The sequence below is a fragment of the Phoca vitulina genome, unplaced genomic scaffold (assembly GCF_004348235.1).
Source record: "Phoca vitulina isolate PV1807 unplaced genomic scaffold, GSC_HSeal_1.0 scaffold16, whole genome shotgun sequence".
In the NCBI taxonomy this organism is placed as follows: Eukaryota; Metazoa; Chordata; class Mammalia; order Carnivora; family Phocidae; genus Phoca; species Phoca vitulina.
Genome location: NW_022589719.1, coordinates 29838706 through 29861528, shown reverse-complemented (window position 1 = coordinate 29861528; position 22823 = coordinate 29838706). Strand labels below are relative to the sequence as shown.

Sequence of the window (22823 nt, the reverse complement as noted above, 5' to 3'; positions counted from 1 at the left end):
ATGTATGTGGCTCCCACTTCGGTGGACTTGTTCTTAGCTCTTTATTTTGAAAATTGTCAAATATGAAAGTTTAAATGAATACTGTAATGAACATTGCTATAAATCTCAAGCGGATTCACCACTAGATAGCATTTTGCTATATTTGCCTTATTTCTTTGCCTTTGTGAACACACACGCACACACCCCCCAAACACACACACCCCCACACAAACTCCTTTCTATTGAACCATCTGAATGGCAGTTACAGACGACATGACACATCACTCCTAATTTTTTTAGCATGCATGTATAAAAAATATAAGTAGTTTCTAGGGGTGCCTGGCTCACTCAGTTGGTTAAGTGTCTGACTCTTGATTTTGGCTCAGCTCATGATCTCAGGTTCTTGAGGTCAAGCCCCGTGGCAGTCTCCGTACTCAGCGGGGAATCTGCTTGAGATTCTCTCTTTCCCTCTCCTTCTGCCCTTTCCCCCCCTCTCAAATAAATAAATAAAACTTTAGGATCTCCTTGCTTGGCCATATATTCCCCTTTAATGGGAGGGTCATGGGAAGATGGCGGCTTGGGTATTTATTAGCTGAGTGTAATCTTGGCTAGGGGTTATATTTAGGACAGATGGTTTTCAAGCAGATCCATAGTCAGCATTATTTTCCTCTACTTGAAATCTCTTGCTGCATGACTAATAGGCACTTCCAGTTTATTACACCCAAAACAGAAGTCTTTACTTTCTCCTCTGTATGTGCTTCATCTCCTATTTTCCTTCATCTCACTAAATGGTATCAGCATGTATCCATTTGCTCTGGCTGAAGATACAGATTTGATCCTTGATCCTCTATTTGCCACACCAAAGCCTCCTTCTTAAAAATCTTTCTGTCAGCAGACTTCCAATTTCTCTACAACCTTGTGAATGCATGTTGTTTTCCATCTTGGTTTTTTGTTTTGTTTTGTTTTTTGTTTGTTTGTTTGTTGTTGTTGTTTTAAGATTTTATTTATTTATTTGAGACAGAGAAAGGGAGAGCACAGAGGGAGAGTGAGAAGCAGACTCCCCACTGAGCAGAGAGCCTGACACGGGGCTTGATCCCAGGACCCCAGGATCATGACCTGAGCTGAAGGCAGATGTTTAACCGACTGAGCCACCCAGGCGCCCCCATCTTGTTTTATTGTATTATAGCCATTCTGGTAGGTATGAAGTGTATTTCACTGTGGCTTTGACTTACATTGTTTTCAGTATCATGATGTTGAACACTTTATTCTTGTGCTCATGCACCATTTGTACATCTTTTTTAAAGAAATGTATATTCAAGTCTTTTGTTCATTTAAAAATTGGGTTTTTTGTCTTTTTGTTGTTGAGAGTGGGAGTTCTTCATATATGCTGAATATTAAACCCATTCCATTGGTCTATTTTCCTATTTTATGGCTTATATATAATTTACAAATATTTTCTCCCATTACATAGGTTATCATTTCACTTTCTTGATAATGTGCTTTGAGGTACAAAAGTTTTTAATTTTTGATGAAGACCAGTCTATCTATCAATTTTTTCATCACTCATGCTTCTGGTGACATATCAAAGAATTCATTGCCAAACCCGAAGTCATATAGATTCACCCCCCCCATTTTCTTTTAAGAGTTTTATTGTTTTAGGGGCACCTGGGTGGCTCAGTCGTTAAGTGTCTGTCTTAGGCTCAGGTCATGATCCTAGGGTCCTGGGATCGAGCCCCAGATCAGGCTCCCTGCTCGGTGGAGAGTCTGCTTCTCCCTCTCCCACTCCCCCTGCTTGTGTTCCCTCTCTCGCTGTGTCTCTCTCTGTCAAATAAATAAATAAAATCTTTTTTAAAAAAAGAGCTTTATGGTTTTAGCTCTTGTATTTAAATCATTAACCCATTTTTGTTAATATTTATTATGGCTTTAGGTAAGGATCCAACTTTATTATTTTGCATGTGGATATCCAGTTGTCATGGTGCCAGTTGTGAAAAGGGCTATATTTTACCAACTGAATGATCTTGGCACTCTTTTCAAAAAATGAATCAGCCACAGAGATATGGTTTTATTTTTATTTCTGTAAGTGGGTGGTTCTGTGTTATGGAACTGTTAGAAATGGACACTCTGACTTGAAACACTTTTATAAGCTACATTTATGCCGTCATCCCTTCAGAGTTCACAGTTTTGAGCTAACATAACAGATGACGTTGTGCTGGTAGGTGGTAAGGGGAACCCGAATTCTCCATATCCCTCAGAGGAGACATCCCTGGAGCTGGCAATTGGCTGTCTAATTCAGAAGTGATACTGTCAAGCACAGGATACTCCAATTTCTAACACCACAAATGGTGACGGCAGTTGTCATTAGATTAATTACATGGTTTAAAACGTACCTTCAAAGCGCTGTTTTTGCAAAAAAAAAAAAATCAAGGTCACTGGAAAAATGTTTTCTATACACCATCAAGACACATGGCTATGGACACAACAGGTGTAGTAGGAATGCTTACCCATCACACTTGGGAAACAGGGACATGGTGATCATGCTCTGGAAATCCATAAGCATTCAGTTCACAGCGTCCAGGAGGGACTGAACACGGCCCCCTGGCCAAAGTCTGCAACACTGTTTTACGTATTTGTGTCTTCAAATAGGCCGAATCTTATGTCATGAAACATCCTCTCTGTTCCCACAGGTAACTTTTCCCCATCTTCCTAAACCACGTGCTGTGTCACCTCCTCTCTAAACCCTGTTCTAAAATGTCCCCATGTCTGATGGAGATGCTGTTTCTGTGCCCTGTATATGGCACTCACAGCTGACAGAGCTTGCTATACTGACTGTGATCCCCCATGTGTTTCTAGATCCCTGGGGACCAAGGAAGCCCGGGACAGTGTAATTGACAATAAGTGTGTCTTACTGGAAGAATGATGTGTTGGTTCAACAAAATACCCCAGTGATCCAGAGACACTCACCTGTCTGATAAATGGCCAAATATTGTGCCTCCCACCAGCATTCCAGCCATGAATAAGAATTTGGCCATTGATTTCAGTGACTGAGATTCACATATCAGGTCCCACTGGAAGAGAAGGAAACCAGCAAAGGAGCGCAGCATAGTGGCTTATAAGCCGTCTGTGGAAACCTGATTGAAACAGCTTGAATGACACCAGTTTCTTTATATCGGGCCCCCTTCTTCCTCTACAGCTTCCTTTTTTTTTTTTTTTTTTTGCATTAGCTGACCTTTATCATTCAAGTATCAGGTTAAATACAACTTCCTCTAGGAAGACTCATCTAAACCTGTTGGCTATATTAATGCCTTATTTTATTTCATATGAAGTGATTCTCAACCTTGGCCACAGAATGCAATCATCTGAAAAGCTTTAAACATTTACTGATGGCAGAGTTTCACCGCAGATCTCTTATGGCTGCTCAGGGGTACAATCTGTGCTTGGAGGTTTTGATCAATATATCGATGTTTCTAATTCGCAAGCATAACATTTTCAACACATTACATAAAATACTTGCTTAGACTTTGGTCTTCCTAAGAATAAAAGCCATATAATTGCAAGGTCAAATCTACTTTTTAGTTCTTAGACTCATTAAATATGTAGATTAGTGGCATTTAATAAAGACATAAAGAATATTTGCTGAAATAATGAAGAATGAACACCTATACAGTGATTAAAGGCTTGAAGCATGTTCATTATTTGTGCTGCCTCTAAACCCCCAGAGTGTGTACTCACAAGAGGTAAATAGAGCCTCTTACCTTAGTCACGATGGTGGAAGGGAAGGAGCTTTGGTCGTACACCCAGCCGTCCACACAGGGCTCCACGTCTGACTCACTCGTGTTGGGGAAGGTCCCATTCAGGTGCAGGAGCTGCCACTGGGGATGGATGAAGCGACGACATTTCTCTGGCCTCATGTTTGAGTCCAGTGGGATGGAGATTCTCAGGAGGGCATCTTGGCTGAGGATCTCAGTGCCGTTAGCAGAGACAGTGTCATTGTCGAGGATGTGGACCCAGCAGCGGTGACCAGGGACGGCTGCCGTGAAGTTCTCCAACAAAATATGAGGGTACACCATGAGGTTGGAGAGACAAAGGAAAGCCATCTGAAGGATCTGGAATTTCCCCAGGCCTCCAACTTGATCCAGGAGGTCCTGAAAGGCCATCGATGCTGAACAAGTGATTGCCAGTGGAAGGCAAAATGACTTTATTTAGAAAAATTCAAAGGGAGAAAGGTCTCCATTCACTAAGTCACACCAAGCGTGTATTGATTCTGACTCCACTTTTTCCTCAGTGGGCCCCACTTCACCTCCACCAGGGCCACAGAAGCTGATTCTCCAAATTGTTTGAGGATCAGGTGGGTAGCCGTTTTCTTTAAAGTCCCAGAGAAGTATTTTGCTGAGATGCTTCCAGCAGTTGACAACCAGCACTGTTTAAAGGTGTACTTTGTGAAAATTCTTTTCGTCAGCAATGCCCTGAAGTGGCACTGGACTTTGATCCCCACATCTGTAAATAACATAAAATAAACCTGCTACATGAATCCCAGTTCTCTGCAGAATGTATCACTTGTGAGACTCAAAAGGAAACCGTTTTTTTATTTTCCTGTGAAAAGTACTGAAAGTTTAGTGCTTGGCTTGTGTAGTACTGAATTTTGATTAAAAGAGTTAATGAAAATAACTCTGAGTAAACGAAAGCAAGTGAAGTATGGTGCAATCCTTCCCTTGTGGAAAGTGACACTCTGCTTCACTTCAAATCATTCCACGAATTCACACTAAAAATAAGTTAACTCCAAATGTGGGCAGAGTGGGTAGTGACAGAGGGTAGAGGCTAAGCCAGTGGTAAGCTCCTAAAGAGGTTGACTTCCACAGGCTTACTGATTCCTTCAGATAACATTTGTGAGGACCGTTTCTGTGCTAGGAATACAGCAGTGGATAAGACAAGGTCTAAGGGTCTTATCCTGCAGTGGGTGACAGAGGAACAGAAATAATGACCCTCCGACATTATAAAAACTACACATGGCTAACGCACAGTGGGCTACGGAGGAATTGAGAAAATACGGGAACAGTCATGCTTCTTGGTATTTACCCAAATAAGATGGAAACTTATGTCCACTCAAAACCCTGCACATGGATGTGTGTAGCAGCTTTCTTCATCACTGCCAAAATCTGGACACAATCGAGGTGTCCTTCAGTGGGCGAAGGGATAAATAAACTGTGGTCCATCCAGACAAGGGGATATCACCCTAAAAAAGAAGAAAAGAAAAAAAAAGATCTATCAAGAGAGGAAAAGACATGGATGAGCCATCAATGTAAATTACTAAATCAAAGAAGCCAATCTGAAAAGGCTACATTCTGTTCCTCAAAGGCCGTTACACTGTCTTGGAGAATCTGCCAGTGTTTTCTTTCTGCTCTTCGTGTGGCATGACCCCTGTTGCCCCAGCTTCACGTTTGAGAATTCTGTTTTGCTGCCATTTCAAATCTACCATTGAGACATTTGGTGGGTTTAGCACTTCAGCAACTGTATGTCCCAAGTCACGAGTTCTCTCTATTGACATAACCTCTTAGACAAGTCATTGTTCTCATGCCTGTCCTTCGTTCTCAAACATATTTTGTGAACATATTTAATAGTGGCTTTGGAGTATTTTTTCTGCTAAGTCTAATATGTGGGAAAACTTGGAAACCATAATGATTACTTCATTTTAGAACATTTTCATCACCTCCCAAAAGAAACAGTTCCATTGACTATTAACACGCAATCCTGATTACCTGCACCCAAACTCTGGCAACAATGATACAATTTCTGCCTGGATGCATGTGTCTCTTTTTGAAAGAAATCAATCTCCTTAGGGCCTTTCCACTAATTTTGATGTGGTGTTTGTCCTTAATTTGGGAAGATCCTCAGCCACGGTTACTTTCAAGTTTCCACTGGTCCTTTCCCTCATTCTTCTCTCTTGACATTCCCATTACAAGAATATTATGCTGTTTGCTGCTGTCTCACAGTTACCTATTCTGTTACATTTTAAAATTCTCTTTTCACTTTGCATTTAAGTTTGGAAGGTTTCCACTAACCAGCCTTCAAGCTTATGGATTCTTTTTTTATTATTCAATTAATTAACTTATAGCATATTATTACTTTCAGAGGTAGAGTTCAGTGATTCATCAGTTGCATATAACACCCAGTGCTCATTCCATCATGTGCCCTCCTTAATGCCCATCTTTTTGTGAGGATACAAATGGCATCTTCCTTACCCTTTATAAGTCAGAGCAGAAACCTGAAGTCTTTTTCTCTAATTTTGTTAGACTGAGTTCCAAAAGCATAGTAAAACGAAAAACAAAAACTAGTCTGTGTGAAATTCAGAGTTGACAACTATAATGTATTATGTTCAACAATACAAATAGCATATTTGGTAATTTTGCAATTTATTTAAAGTAAATGCAATTGTTTGTTCAGTGGCATTAAAATAAATCTGACCCGAATGGCCCTACTTAGACCAAATATTTCTACTAGCTTTTTAGAGATGATTAACATCAGTGCTGTATGTATTTGAAAAGTCAAGTAGTTTGTAAGTTTGTATTATTAGATGATTCATTATTACCTCTAAGAATGCCTCCTGCAACATAAATTCCCAAATGCTTGTATTGGCATTCATAGTCTTCTATACAGAAACAATCCAGTTTCTCTACCACGTAAACATACAATTAAAGTCATCTTAATAGATAACTGAGAAAAATCCTGGTGCACTAGAAATTGATATATAGCTTCAGTTTGTAAGATTTAAATGCTTGCTTTTAGAAAATTAGCCAGAATACATAACATTCTGTGCAAAGAAAACCAGAAAAATTCTGGATGGTCATAATAGATCACACCACATAACTTAGAAAGAAATTGTGTTCTTTATTCAAAGTTACTTTCCACTTTTTTCATTCCTTTGACAACATTAATTTGTGAAACAAAGATTAGATTCTGTTCAGCTGCCACCAGTTATATTTACAAAATGTTTATTTTATAGCTGGAAGTTTATTTTATTTATTTATTGCTTATTTATTTTATAGCTAGGAGTTTGCGCTTTTTAAGGCAAGCTTGACTCTTCACAAATGTCTGTAACTGAGGCACAGAATAAGCCATTGCAACCCCACATTGACAGATTATCGGATAGAGGCAGTGTCCCTGGGGTGTAACATTGAACAATATACCTTCCTTTGACCAAGGGCAATTCCAAGGGCTAAATCCTGCCATGAGCCACCATCTGTCAAAACTCCCAGCGGTTGGGGATATCTCAGTGGTGTAACATAACTACCCACACAGTCCATCTCATGTGCTGGGTGAATGCATGTGATTTATGTAATAAATTCAATCACCACGGAATAACTCCTTTCAGGGAAAACCTACAAATGCAGTTGATCTCAGGTCTGTGAGTGTTATTCATTCTCTCTCTCTCTCTCTGCTATAACATATTCTAGGTACCCCTTATAGTCCTGATCTATGAGTCATACCAGGAGCAGTGGCCTAATCTTTGAAAGGTCAGACTTTCTACACACCATGCTCTTTCAAGGGGCTGGCAAGTTCCCATGTCCCTTTACCATCAAAGTTGGACAGGGAGGTACCACGAGTTGCCCCCCAGTGGAACAACTCTGGAGGAAAAGAATATGTAGGCATACTAGAAAGATCAGCTGTACCTCCTGCTGATGTTGAGGGTTTATTAATCCAGTCCAGTTGGTGACTCCTTTCCTTGACTTCTGGCCTCTTAGCCTAGGAAACGGATGTGACCGTGGGGTAGGCATAATTTAATATATGATGCTCTTCCTGTGTTTCCTGGTGAAAATGTTCCCGTTCTGGATACCAAGACTTCTATGCTCATATACATAGCCTGATTTGCAGGGACAAAGGGAACAAAATCCCTAAGTGGAGTACTAGGAGTTTGGTAAACAGGGTATTTCAACTTGTACCATTTTGTTCCCAGAACTATTTGTTCTATCTATGGGGAATGAAGGACCATAGAGTGGTCATTGATTTAGAGTATGTAATTCGATTTGGAAATAATTTCCAGGTTTTGCATACTATCATCTCCTAGCTGTCTCCTCAGTGCACTTTAAATTTAACAAAGCCATTCCATTGCTCTATGATCCTGGCAGCTTCCATGTGGTAGAGTGTGAATTTCAACCAGGGGATTAGAGATCTGGTGGTCATGAACCCATTGCCCTGCCTTTTTTTCACACCACATGTCTTCTTTGGCTCGATGAAGTGTATGAATAAGTTTATGTTGGTGAATCAAGTGCTTCTCTGTGCCTTTGAACAGTTATTCTAGCTGAGTCGTAAAGGCAAGAAAGAGAAATACTTAGCTAGAGTCTGGGTTGATTCCAGTCAAGATGAATCACTGCTCTTTGGTCTTGAAAGAGATCTGATATGACCAGTTTGGCATCCCTGTTCTAGTTGGTCTACTGGAGAAATGGCAACGTGCTGTTGACCTAGCATTGACATATTATTGACACAGCATTTTGACACTCAGCAGTGGAAGTAGCTAATTCAGACTTAGTCAGTGGGAGCCCATGTTGTTGGGTTTATGCATAGCTTCTATCCCTACTGTTCTTTGTCCTGGATATTGGTACAGATTTTGGTACTGTAATATGGAGTTCTACCTCTCAGTAACAAATACCTAAAAACATAGAAGTAGGTGGCCTTAAAACTTGGTAATGGGTAGAAGCTGGAAGGGTTTTGAAGTAAATGCTAGAAAATGCCCAGATTGTCCTGAAGAGACTGTTGGCAGAAATATGTATGTTAAAGGCAATTCTTTTGAGAGATCAGGAAGAAAAAAAGAGAGAGTTTTAGAGAAAGTTTTTTTGATCTTAGAGAAGGCATACACCATCATGAATAGAGTATTGGTAGACACGTGACTGTTAAAGATGCTTCTGGTGAGGTTTCAGATGGACAGACCATGTTACCAGAAATTGGAGGAGAAAAAAAACCTTGTTATAAAATAGTAATGAAGTTGGTTGCATTGTGTTCTAGTGTTTTGTGAAAAGTAGAACTAGTAAGTGATGAACTTGAATATTCAATGAGGAGGTTTCTAAGCAAAGCATTGAAAGTGCGACCTGGCTTCTCTTTGCTTCTTATAGTAAGATGGAAGAGGAGTGAGATACATAGAAGAAGTAGTAAGCAAATAGTAGCCAGAACTTGAATATTTGGAAAATTCTTAGCATAAACATATTGCAAAAAATGAGAAAGAATGTTCTGGAAAGAACATCAGGAGTGTGGCTGGGCCACCTCTTGCTAAAGTGATTTCAGGTGTGACCCATAAAATCAGTCCCCATCACTGCAGAAGTCAGGGGGGAGATGTGGTTAACAAGGAAAGATCTGGGTAGGACAGGTTGTCTAATGGCTCAGACTCCTGCGGATTGCTTGGGAGGCCAACACATTTTTAGAGAGTTTTATACTAGCAGAAACACTGCAAGCCTGGACTGAAGATATGAGAAAGAGGGAGAAAAGAAGGAATACTGTTAGACGCCTGGGATTCTACAGGACGGGTCAATAAAACTATCTGGCTGTGAACACGCGTTATCCTTAAAGGAAAGAAAAGAATGCCCTGAACTCAGTTCAGAGTTTGGTAGTGGTTGTGTCTTCTGCTTGCTAATGCCCACAGAGGGTGAATTCCCCCAGCAGGGAATAGACTTTGAGTGTATTTCACAACTCTAAGCACAGCCTACTATTAGGTAAATTAACTATGATTTTTCTCAAGGACCTGTTTTCACAAGGTCCTGAGTTCACAGCTGGGACATGTGAGTAGCAACCGGCCTCCAAGTGTGGGCTGCTGTATAAAGGTGCCAGGCAGTGCCCTTAGAAGGAGGAGGGGAAGACCCCTATTCCTTGACTGCTGTGTGGGTGAGCTACACCAGGACTCCGAGCTCTGACCAGTACAGTAGGAACACCCCGGCTTTGGAAGGCGTGGTCCCTCACAAAAGCAAGTGCAGACTGGCTCTGCAGTCCCTCTGTTGCTGTACACCCTGCTGCTGTCACACCTCAGTCCCCACCCCAGCCCTATGGGATATCAGGGATCCCACTTCCGGAGCATGGTGGCCCAAGATCTAATGGCCCGAGCTATGAATGGCTTGAACACCTGGTGCTGGTATCTAAAACACCCAAGGAAGTTACCATGCTCCCCACTAAATGTAAATCACCCACCCCTTTGTCGTGGTTATCACTGCAAAGGCTCCAAACCAATGGAAGACACTAGATGAGGCCCAACTCCTTCTCCATAAGATTGGTATGGTCCAATGGGTTTCTCATTTTTTTGAACATAGCCACCCAGATGACCTGGATTTCATATCAAATTCTAAAAAGGCCCCCAATCAACCCTAAATCCAGAGAATTCTTCTTACAGGGACCCTTCCGCCCCTGCAATTACAAGTCTGGACTCCTTTATTTCATGGGGCCTCCTATACTATTCAGAAGTCCTGGAGGGAATATACATATGTGGTCTGCCATGAAGGAGACACTCACACAGACTCCCAGAGTTAACAGTGCACACACAGGCAGCCCACAACCCCAGTGTCAGCCCTTGGGTTCCAGGCCTTGCAACGCTCCTTGTAGAATACCCTTCCCACTTCCTGGTCCCAGAGCCCCAAGCAACGCTTAAGATGATTCTAAACAGCAGAGTGCCTTACACTGGCAGCTCTGCCAACTGGTGTTTCTAATGACCTTATATCTGGATGGCCCTGGTGCAAACTCCTCTCCCTAAAACAAGCACTTACCTCACTACAGAGCCCAAAACTTCCCCCAACTGTGACTTAGCAGTCTCCCAGAGCATTACCCCTAGGGACTCAGTGGCTCCCTGGAGATTGTCCCACCTCCTAGGAACAAACACCCATTTACAACTCTGGTGGTCCTATTAGACATAGGAGCTCAAGTCATGATAATTCCAAATAACCCTTCTCAATTCCCCAAGGAAACTTCCTACAGTCTACAAGGCATGGCAGGTAAAACTGTAAAGGGGGTGAATATTAATCTAGACGTGTCTACTGGCACCATATTTCTAGAAGAGTTGCCAGTGGTGGTTCCCCCCAGCTCTCTTTCTTCCTATGAGAGGTACAAAGGCCCTCACTCAGTGACACATCTGGGAAGAAACTCAAATTCCTGGCCTTTCTCTTGGAAGCTGCCAAATGAGAACCTGCCCAGTTGTCAGGTCTAGTGAAAATACTAAACCAAAATATTGGCTGAAGCAAAGTACAGAAGGCCTTTGGCCCTTCATTAGAGATATGCTTGACCCCGGAGTCATTAGGCCTACCATCTCACCATTTAAAAGCCCTGGACACTGTTAAAACCAACCACCAATGAATAGAGACTAATGATTGACTATCCAAACTTAAATGCACAGGCTCCTGCCATTAAGACCCCATTCCCTGTATTGTAGAGGTAACAGATGGTATGCAAAGGCTCAGGGCCTCTCTCTGCTGTCCTAGCTGTCTCAGTGTGTTTTATTGGGTTCCAATTACCAAAGACTAACAGTCTCAATTTGCTTTCACTTTTGAGGCCACCCAGTATACCTTTCCTCAGCTGCCCACGGGGATCTGAACAGCTCCCCCGTCACACATAGCTTCTGCAGACAAGATCCAAATCCACTCAAACTAACCCATTGCCACCTTCAACATCATATAGATGACATTCTGCCACGGAGGTGTTCTGAAAACGCCACGCAGGAAGACTTACATCTGGTGACACAACATTTATAGCAGAGAGGACGTGCCATTGTCCTGGGTACGATCCAAGGACTGGCCACTTCTACTGGGTTTCTGTGCAGAGTGTGGTCAGCTGAGGGCCACAGAGTCACTCTCTCTGGAACACATCAACCCCGCACCATCAAGCCTCCTGTTTCGGCAGGCACAACACGTGTGAGGTGTGCCCTTTGGGGGGCAACACATTCCATACATATCCATTCTACTTAGGCCCATTGACGCCGTTGCAAGCAAATCAGCCTCTTTCCATCGGGGAGGACCTTACAGGAGGCCCTGCCAATAGTCCGTCTGAGCTCAGACTTTTGAGTTGAGTTACTAGAGACACCTGATTATACCTGGTGGAGTCGCTGGCTAAACATGGCTCCATCTGATTGCCCATGAGTTCTGGGCCAACTGTCCGCCCTAGACAGCAGCCTGGTATGCACCACGTGAGCACCAAATCTTGGCAGTCTACCGGGACCTTTTAAAGAGGCATTAATGTGCTCACAGTTCATATTGCTTCATGCACAAGGGCTATCCTGCTTTGGGTCAGAGATTCAACCCAGCAGAGCCTTGGCACGGCCCCTGAGGCCTCACTGGGCCCTTCAGGAAAGGGCTAAACCTCATGTTAAGGGCCTTTCCAAATTATAAGATGATGTGGCCTCCCCCATGCTGAGCCCCTTGCCCACTGGCACTGAGACGCAGCTAGCACCCTCCCCACTGCCAGCTCCTCTAGCGGTCTGGGGAGCCCACTGGAACCAACTATCTAAAGTGGAAAAGGAATTGGAGTTTTTCACTGAGAGCAACCTCCTTGTATGCAAGGCAGCCCGCTGGGAGACTGTAACATCTCATCCTGCTAGTGGCCTATCTCTAGTCGGGAGGGCTCTCCTGGCTCGGTCCAATCAGTAGCAATGTGCCTGGCTCCACACAGGCCACAAAAATGAGACTCCCAAGGACACTCCTTTTTTCTGACTTCTGGGCAGTAGCCAATGGGCTCATCGTCTGGCCTAGACAATGGCAAAAGGGCAGTTTCATGATTCAGGGAAAGCCTATCTGGGGTGCCTCATTTGGAGACAAATAGCCAACTCACACATGCTGATTATGGTCATTCATATGTGCACACACACACACGTACACACATGCACACACACGCACACACGCACACATATGCATACGCATGCCAACAGACGCGAGAAACATATTATGACTACATTGCAGATCCTTATCCAAAAGACATGCGTGTTTCAAGACCCCACATGAACAACCTCCCAGAGTACCAGACATTGCCCCAGACACGACTATTCCTTCTGAGATGGCATACCCACTAGTGGAGGGGACCCATATTACATCGGGCCACTGGGGAGTGACAGCCCTCACTGACTGGGTGTGCAGACACAGCCCGTATGGAGCCTTCACCTGGGTCCTAGCCAAAGTTGTGGTAGATAATTGCCTCCTTTGTTCCCAAACAAAACCCTGAAAGTCTCCCAGGTGGAGCCTTGGGCCCCAGGGTGATAGACACTGCTAGGGATGAAAATGTGTTTCATTGGGCCACTGCTGCCTCCTGCTGGAGCTATTAGGTATGTACCCACCATCACTGATACCTTCCCTGGACTCCTGCAGGCAGCTCTCTCTAGCATTCTGCCTCCTATCAGGTGATTTCCTTCTTAACCAGATATGTGTTCATCCCCTTCGACCCACCAGACATTATAGATTCAGATCAAGGTGCCCATTTCACCTCCCAAGTGTTCAATCATGGGCTCTAGAACATGGGATCTCATGGAATTTCCACCTATTTTAAGGGCTCCCCATGGCCAGACATAGAGAGACACAATGGCCTACTCAGAGACATGCTCCTCAAGCTTTTATGTTTTTTACTTTTTTAAAGATTTTGTTTATTTATTTGAAAGAGACAGCGTGTGAGCAGGGGGAGGGCAAAGGGAGAGGGAGAAGCAGACTCCCTGCTGAGCAGGGAGCCCAATGCGGGGCTCGATCCCAGGACCATGGGATCATGACCTGAGCCGAAGGCAGATGCTTAATGACTGAGCCACCCAGGCATCTTGCCTTAGTTGTTATCTTAAAGTCTATTTTTGTGAAATTTGTACAGCCATACTAGCTGTCTTATAGCTGTTGTTTGAATGGTATGTCTTTTTTGTATCCTGTTACTTCCCATTAATCTGTATCTTTGAATCAAAAGTATATTTTCTGAAGACAGCATGCTGCTGGGTATTGTTTTTATCCACTTGATTGCATTGTAAATGTTATCGATATGGTTGGAATCACATCAATTATTTTGCTTTTCTTTTTCTTTATGCCTCCTCACTATTTTGTTCCTCTGATCCTCTTTCAAAATCACCCTTTGTTTCAAGTGAATATTTCTAGGATATCATTAAATTCATGTAAGGATTTTTAACTATCGTTTTATCAGTGGTTGCTCAGAGGTCTCTCTAGAGCTTACAGTACATGTCGTAACCTATCAGAAACAATTTTATGTTTCTACTCCCTGGATTCCATTATGATATAGAAACTTCACTCTGCTGTAGCTCTATTTCTTCCCTTAACCATTTTTGTGCTATTATTATTAGGCACACTAATATGTTTTTTTTTAAGATTTAATTAATTAATTAATGATTTTTTTGAGGGGGAAGAGGGAGAGAATCTCAAGCAGGTTCCACGCCCAGTGCGAGCCCAAGCAGGGCTCAAGCTCACCACCCTGAGATCACGACCTGAGCCAGAATCACGAGTTAGACACCTAACTGACTGAGCCACCCAGGCACCCCTAGGCATACTAATATGTTAATAGAATATACTTTTCAGAGTCTAAAACATTTACTCCATACCTCTGAATATATTCGAACATATTTTCGTATTTATTGGTGTCTTGCATTTCTCTCAGTAATTGTTCAGTGATGTTCCTTGTGCACTTTCTTTAATTCAGTGTTTGTTATACTTGTTGCCTTGAAAGAGCTCATGATATTGGAATATTAGTAATAGTTTCTTATAGATGTTACAAATAGCTTTCTCATTAATTGTTGGCTTTTAATTGTTGCACTATTTTATTTCACAAAGTGTGTGTGTTTTTAAAAGTCATACAATTAAGAGAAATTTTTCAAGCAATGTAAAAATTACCCAAATATCCATGACATATAAATAAAAACTGGTATTTTTTATAGTTTTTAAAAAGTTTTTATTTAAATTCCAGTGAGTTAACATATAATGTAATATTAGTTTCAGGTGTACAGTATAGTGATTCAACATTTCCATATATCACTAGGTGCTCATCACAACAAGCGTCCTTCTTATGCTCCATCCCCTGTTTCACCCAAACCCCCAGACTCCCTTCCTTTCTGACAACCATCACATTTTTCTCTGTAATCAAGAGTCTGGGGGTGCCTGGGTGGCTCAGTCGGTTAGGCGTCTGCCTTCAGCTCAGGTCATGATCCCAGTGTCCTGGGATCGAGCCTCATGACAGGCTCTCTACTCAAAAGGAGCCTGCTTCTCCCTCTCTCTCTGCTGCTCCCGCCTGCTTGTGCTCTCTCTCTCTCAAATAAATAAATAAAATATTTTTAAAAAAAGAGTCTGTTTCTCAGTTTGCCTCTCTCTCCCCTTTTATGTCCTTTTGCTCGTTTGTTTTATTTCTTAAATTCCACATATGAGTGAAATCATATGGTATTTGTCTTCCCGTTTATTCTTCCTAATTAATTTCTAATTAAATGTTTTCTCTTCAGAAATATTTAAATGTTAATGTGAGCAATTTATCTTTACATCTTTGATTACTTAAATTGCATTTATGGTATGAAAACCCTTCACCTTCTGAAGATCTGATGTTTGTATTTTCATATAGTATTTTTTATGACTTGTTCTTCTTTAAAATCTTAGCTCTTAAATTAATTAGAATTTATTCTGGTGTAATATAAAGCTATAATATTATTTCCTCAAAAGACTTCAAAATAATGTTTTCTAGAACTATACTTTCTTTCCTCACTCTCTAACTTCACCGATATCATATCATAAATTTTTCTATATATGCCGGGGGGTCTTCCTGAACAAAATTGTTCTATAGATTTGCTAGAAATTATTTTGATTCTGAGACTTAGAGAGACTCCTCTTAGTATTCAGCAGAGGGCCCCTCACAAGTACTCAGTTAAGTATTTGTGCATGTGAGAAAAATATGTAAGGATGGAGAAAAATCTACGCTAGATGATTAGAGGTTATAGTCCCTGGATTTCATACCAACATGGGAATAATGCCTGCTCCTATCATCCAGAGTAAAAATACCTCATAATTCAAATAGGGTTTTGGTAGCATTCTCAGAACGCTTTGATTCAGTAGAGGAAAAAATGAACCCTAAGCTAACTGCTCCTCTTGTGTCACCTAAAGACGTTTAAAAGCAAGACCCAACAAGATCAGTGTTTTCAAGTAATTTAAGTATCACCCATACAGCTAAATAATATTTTTAGGAATACAAAAATATCCAGCACCCAGAAAGATAAAGTCAGAGTGCTTGGCTTCCAATCAAAAATTACCAGGCAAACACAGAAATAAGAAAATAAGATCCATGGTAAGGAAAAAAATCACTCAAGAAGAAATAGATAAATTGAATAGTCCTATATCTAGTACATAAAATAAGTTTATAGTTTAACATCCTCTTACAAAGAAAACTACAGGTATCTTCACTGAAAACTTTTACCAAATATTTAAAGAAGATTAATTCCACTTGTACACAAACTCCTTCAGGAGTAGAAAAGAAAAGAATGTTCCTCAACATTCTGTGTAGCCAGCACTATTCTGGTATCCAAAGTAGATGAAGATAGAAGAGTAAAGTACAGACCAATAACTCTCATTAACATGGATGCAAAATTCTTACTAACATCTTAGCAAATCAAATAAAATAGTTTTATTTTAAAGTTTACTACATCCTAACCAAGTAGGTATATCTTAGTGGTTAGCTTAACATTTAAAAATATATAAATGTAATTCACCACTTAATGAAACTAAGCAAGAAAAACCATATGTTCATCTCATCAATTTTTTTTATTTTTATTTTTTATTATTATGTTATGTTAATCACCATACATTACATCATTAGTTTTTGATGTAGTGTTCCATGATTCATTGTTTGCGTTTAACACCCAGTGCTCCATGCAGAACGTGCCCTCTTTAATACCCATCACCAGGCTAACCCATCCTCCCCCCCTCCCCTCTAGAACCCTCAGTTTGTTTTTCAGAGTCCATCATCTCTCATGGTTCATCTCCCCCTCCGATTTCCCCCCTTCATTTTTCCCCTCCTGCTATTTTCTGCTTCTTCTTCTTCTTCTTCTTTTTTAACATATAATGTATTAAATGTATTATTTGTTTCAGAGGTACAGATCTGTGATTCAACAATCTCATCTCAAAATCTACTGGAAAATGTGAAGATTTGTAGAACTGCAAAGTGAAGCTGGACAAAGGGTGCTTTTCTGGAGACCCAGGAATCTTTCTGAACAAAAACGTGAAAATCACTGGCACCCCCTCTTTGTTCTCCAGCCTATAATTTTGGAGTTGTATAGAGCTGCTAGAATCTTGATACCTCAGATGGAGAGGTTTTGAAGTATACGCCCACCAAATCACCCTGGAATCCTGCCAACTTAGAACTGAGCCTCCGAGTTAAAATCACACATACTTGTAGAACATCATCACGTAACATGCCAACTGCATTTGTGGACTGCCTGATATTTCTGGTTTTATGCTTTTTGTCTCATCAAATCTCTGTATCCACAGGAATAAGCCAAGTCCTTTGTAAGTTGTACATGCTTAACAAGTGTTTGCTGAACTAAAAATTGAATAAAACTCTTAATATAATGCTGATTATAATATAATGCATGCTTGATTTTTTTTATTATAGCATGCTTTCACCTTTATGAATGCCCACTGCAGCAAGCCCTCACCCGCAAAGAGAATAATTAGCACTTTAAAATCTGCTGTCATAGGGGCTGGGTGGCTGAGTCAGTTAAGGATTCCAGAGTCCTGGGATCAAGTATCACATTGGGCTCCCTGCTCAGCAGGGAGTCTGCATCTCCTTCTCCCTCTACTCCTGCTCGTTCTCTCTCTCTCTCTCTCTCTCTCTCTCTCAAATAAATAAAATTAAATTTAAAAAAAATCTGCTGTCATGAAAATGAAAGCTTATATCCAAAGTGGGTTTGTCTTAAATTACTATTATATTTGAACAGCTTTCCATATAAGCATCCATGTCATTTGGAATATAATTTTTTTAAAAGATTTTTATTTATTTACTGAGAGAGATAGTGATAGAGCATGAGAGCGGGGAGAGTCAGAGGGAGAAGCAGACTCCCCGCTGAGCAGGAAGCTCGATGCGGGGTTCGATCCCAGGACCCTGGGATCATGACCTGAGCCGAAGGCAGATGCTTAACCAACTGAGCCACCCAGGCGCCCCTCTTCTGCCCCTTTCTTAACTGGATTATTTGGTTTTGGGGTGTTCAGTTTGATAAGTTATTTATAGATTTGGGATCTAACCCTTTATCAGATATGTCATTTGCAAATATCTTCTCCCATTCCGTAGGCTGCCTTTTAGTTTTGTTGACTGTTTCCTTTGCTGTGCAGAAGTTTTTTTTATCTTGATGAACTCCCAATAGGTCATGTTTGCTTTTGTTTCCCTTGCCTATGAAGAAGTGTCACCATTTCCTCCACCTCCAGTGGCAGCTCCTTCATCTGAACGGGATCTTCACAAACATCAACAAGATGTTAAATAAGAAACTGAGCATGGGCTCAAGGATTTAGATTTTTGAAATTTACCTAGGAAATTGAAATATGCCAAAGTTAAGAATCACTGTGCTACATGACAATAGAATGTAAAATGATAGTGTAGCAGGGTTCCTAATATAATCTACAGAGACTGGGATGGCCTCCTGTAAAGACGTGTGTTTAAGCTGACACTTGAAATATATTTGTCAGTTATTGAAGTATTGAGAGTTGGTAGGGTAATAAGTAATGGAAATGTTACTCAGCTAAGAGAAGCAGGTCATTTGAAGGTTCATAGGTAGGAGACAACCTGGGCATTTGAAGAGCTGACAAAAGTCAGTATGTTTAGAGTGTGGGATGCAGAGAGTGTGACTGGAGCTGGAGCTAGGGAAAGAGAAAAGGTTGTGGTCCTACAACTGCCATAATAAAGTACTACAAACTTGGTGGCTTAAAAACCAGAGAAATTTATTCTCTCACAATTTTAGACACTGGAAGACCAAATCCAGGTGTCAGCAGGGCCATACTCCCTCTGAAGGCTCTAAGGGAAAATCCTCCATTGACCCTGGTTGTTGCTGACAATTCTTGGATTTGTTTGGCTTGTAGACCCATCAGTCTCTACCACCATCATCACATGGCATTTTCCCCATGTGCTTCTGTGCCCCAAATTTCTCTCTTCTCATAAGGAAACCAGTCATTGGATTAGGGTCTACCCTAATCCAGTATGACCTATCTCTATTTGATTACATTAACCAGAAGAAAACAAGAGAAAACCTCCTTGACAACAGCCTTTGGATATGATACCAAAAGCACAAGCAACAAAAGAAAAAAATCAACAAGTGGGATTCTATCAAACTATAAAGCTTCTGAACAGCAAAAGAAACAATCAACAAAATGAAAAGTCAACCTATAGGCTGGAAGAAATTTGAAAACCATACATCCAAGGGGTGAATATCCAAAATACGTAAGGAACTCATAAAATTCAAGTAACAAACAATGACGACAATCTGATTTAAAAATGGGCAGAGGACCCAAATAAACATTTTTCCAAAGAAAACAAGTATATGAAAAAAAAATGCTCAACGCCACTCATCATCAGGGAAACTCAAATCAAAGCCACAATGAGATATCGCTCCCACCTGCTGGGATGGCTATTTTCAAAAAGACAAGACGTAATAAATGCTGGTCAGGATGTGGAGAAAAGGGACGACTTATGCACTATTGGTGGGAATGTAAATTGGTGCTGCCACTATAGAAAAGAGTATGAGCATTCCTCAAGAAATGTAAAACAGGGGCGCCTGGGTGGCTCAGTCGGTTAAGTGTCTGCCTTCGGCTCAGGTCATGATCCCAGCGTCCTGGGATCGAGTCCCACATCAGGCTCCTTGCTTAGCGGGGAGCCTGCTTCTCCCTCTCCCTCTGCTACTCTCCCTGCTTGTGCTCTCTCTCTCTGTGTCAAATAAATAAAATCTTTTTTAAAAAAAATAAAAAAGAAATGTAAAACAGAAGTACTATATGATCCAGCAATCCCACTTCTGGGTATATAAGCAAAGGAAATTGAATCACTATCTTTAAGAGATATCTGTATTCTTTTTTTTTTTTTTTTTTTTTTTAAAGATTTTATTAATTTTTTGACAGAGAGAGACACAGCGAGAGAGGGAACACAAGCAGGGGGAGTGGGAGAGGGAGAAGCAGGCTTCCTGCAGAGCAGGGAGCCCGACGCGGGGCTCGATCCCAGAACCCTGGGATCATGACCTGAGCTGAAGGCAGACGCTTAACGACTGAGCCACCCAGGCGCCCCGATATCTGTATTCTAATGTTTATTGCAGCATTACTCACAATAGCCAACACATGGAAACAACCTAAGTGTTCACTGATGGATGAATGGATAAAAAAATATATAGTATATATGTATGTGTGTGATGGAATATTATTTAGCCATTAAAAAAAATAAAGAAATCCTGCCATTTATGACAAGAGGATGGACCTTGAGAACATTTTGCCAAGTGAAATAAGTCACAAAGAAAGATAAATACTGTATAACTTATGTGTGGAATCTAAAAACATTGAACTCCTAGAAATAGAGAGCAGAAGGTGATTGCCAGTAGCGGGGTTGGGGGGTGGTGGATGAAATTAGGAGATGTTTGTCAAAGGGTACAAACTTCCAGTTATAAAATAAATTCCAGGGATCTAAGGTACAGCATGGTGACTATAGTTAACAACTGTATTATATACTTCAAAATTGCTGTGAGAGAACAGCTTTAATGTTCTCATCAGAACAATAGTAATTACACAATAGTAATTATGTGAATATGTTAATTAATCTTATTGTGGTAAACATTTAACAACATGTACATATATCCAATCATAACATTGTACACCTTAAACTTACACAATGTCATATGTCAATTATATCTCAATAAAGCTGGTGGGGAGGATAAGATAGCAGGAGATAGGGAAATGATCCACCCTAAGTTATATGAGGGTGAGGAATAACATATCTGAAGAGCCTTCTACTCGGGGAGAGGCTGTTCATGCACCTGCCTGCTAGTTTATACACCCACACTCTGTGATCCAACCACCTCTGCCTCCTCAAGGGTTTCTCCCAGGTTTTATTAGAGTTTATTCATGAACCTCTCTCTCTTACTTCTCTGGCACCTCTAGGGCTGGGCTTGAGGAATGATACAATAGGACTTGCTAGTTCCAAATCTTACCTAAAACTGGAAACCTTGAGTTTCATTCTTCTGTATATAGCTGTCCAATTTTCCCAGCACCATTTATTGAAGAGACTGTCTTTTTTCCATTGGATATTTTTTTCCTGCTTTGTCGAAGATTAGTTGGTCATAGAGTTGAGGGTCATGGAAGGAGTCAAGATGTCCTTCAACAGATGAATGGTTAAAGAAGATGTGGTCCAGGGACGCCTGGGTGGCTCAGTCGGTTAAGCGGCTGCCTTTGGCCTGGGTCATGATCCCAGGGTCCTAAGATCGTGTCCCACATCGGGCTCCTTGCTCAGCAGGGAGCCTGCTTTTCCCTCTCTCTCCCTCTGCTTGTGCTCTCTCTGTCAAATAAATAAAATCTTAAAAAAAAGAAAAAAGAAGATGTGGTCCATTTATACAATGCAATATTACTCAGCCATCAGAAAGGTTGAATATTCAACATTTGCATTAACATGGATGGGACTGGAGGAGATTATGCTAAGTGAAATAAGTCAAACAGAGAAAGACAATTATCATATGGTTTCACTTATTTGTGGAACATAAGGAATAGCATGGAGGACATTAGGAGAAGGAAGGGGAAAATGAATGGGAGGAATCAGAGGGGGAGATGAACCATGAAAGACTATGGACTCTGGGAATCAAACTGAGGGTTTTAGAGGGGGACAGGGGATGGGTGAGCCCGGTGATGGGTATTAAAGAGGGCACGTATTGCATGGAGCACTGGGTGTTTTATGCAAACAGTGAATCATGGAACACTACATCAAAAACTAATGATGTACTAATGGTGACTAACATAACATAATAAAAATATTATAATAAAAAATAAAAATTAATTAATTAATTAATTAAAACCTGTTTTAATTTTCCTCTGTCTCAACTAACACACTAGCTTTAAAGTATTTGTCTTTTTTAAATGGAACAAAAAGAATTCTGCATGATAAACTAGAGCGGTTGGTCAAGATCAGATGAGTGTGCTCATGACTTAGTGGATTTCTCACTCAGCTGAATTGCCATTCATGGTGATGGTTTGGACTGTTTGGAATTTTAATTTGTTTATCCTTAACCATACATTGTCTAATTTATACACATAATTGACTGATGGTCAAGTACAGAAAGCGTTGGAGAAACTGATGTTGAAACACAAGTTAATAAGTAGCATGATAATGATAGTAATTTTGCAAATTCCTTTCAAGATTTTAACTAGATCTTCATGGAAATTATCTAAACAAAATTCTTACATAGCACATAGCCAGATGTCCCAAGTATTTTGAAAACCAATGCTAAGAAAGACAAATCTAAAATGATTACATCCAATTTGTCTTTTCATTGACTGAGAATTAATTCTACCCACACCTGCAATGAAGAGAAAATGGCATCTTGAAACTTTCTCTATTTACATCATCTAGAGAAAATTTTTTTTACTATTAATATCAGCCAAGTGATTTTTCTAGTGTTATGATGCAAAAATTCCAGACATCATTTTTGAAAGCTTTATGTCTAGTTTGGATGCCCCAAAACCTATTTAAATAAATGTATAAAATGAAATTAATTATAAATTATATAGGGGAAGGGAGGGAAAACTGAATGGGAAGAAATCAGAGAGGGAGACAAACCATGAGAGACTCTTGACTCCATGAAACAAACTGAGGGTTGTGGAAAGGGAGGTGGGTGGGGGGATGGGGTAACTGGGTGATGGGCATTAAGG

The 22823-nt window shown here is 40.8% G+C and overlaps 1 protein-coding gene across 1 annotated transcript in view; it reads right to left on the bottom strand.

The window, feature by feature from the left end:
* LOC116638813 (solute carrier family 22 member 9-like) overlaps positions 1–4366 on the bottom strand; it is a 36215-nt gene extending 31849 nt beyond the window's left edge. Inside the window, exons 1-2 of the mRNA XM_032414933.1 lie at positions 3732–4366; positions 2941–3044 (exon numbers count right to left, since the gene is read on the bottom strand). Of these exons, the coding sequence (XP_032270824.1) occupies positions 2941–3044; positions 3732–4133 (506 nt within the window). The 5' untranslated portion in view covers positions 4134–4366. The remainder of the gene's footprint in view (positions 1–2940; positions 3045–3731) is intronic.
* Between the last annotated feature and the right edge of the window lie 18457 nt (positions 4367–22823).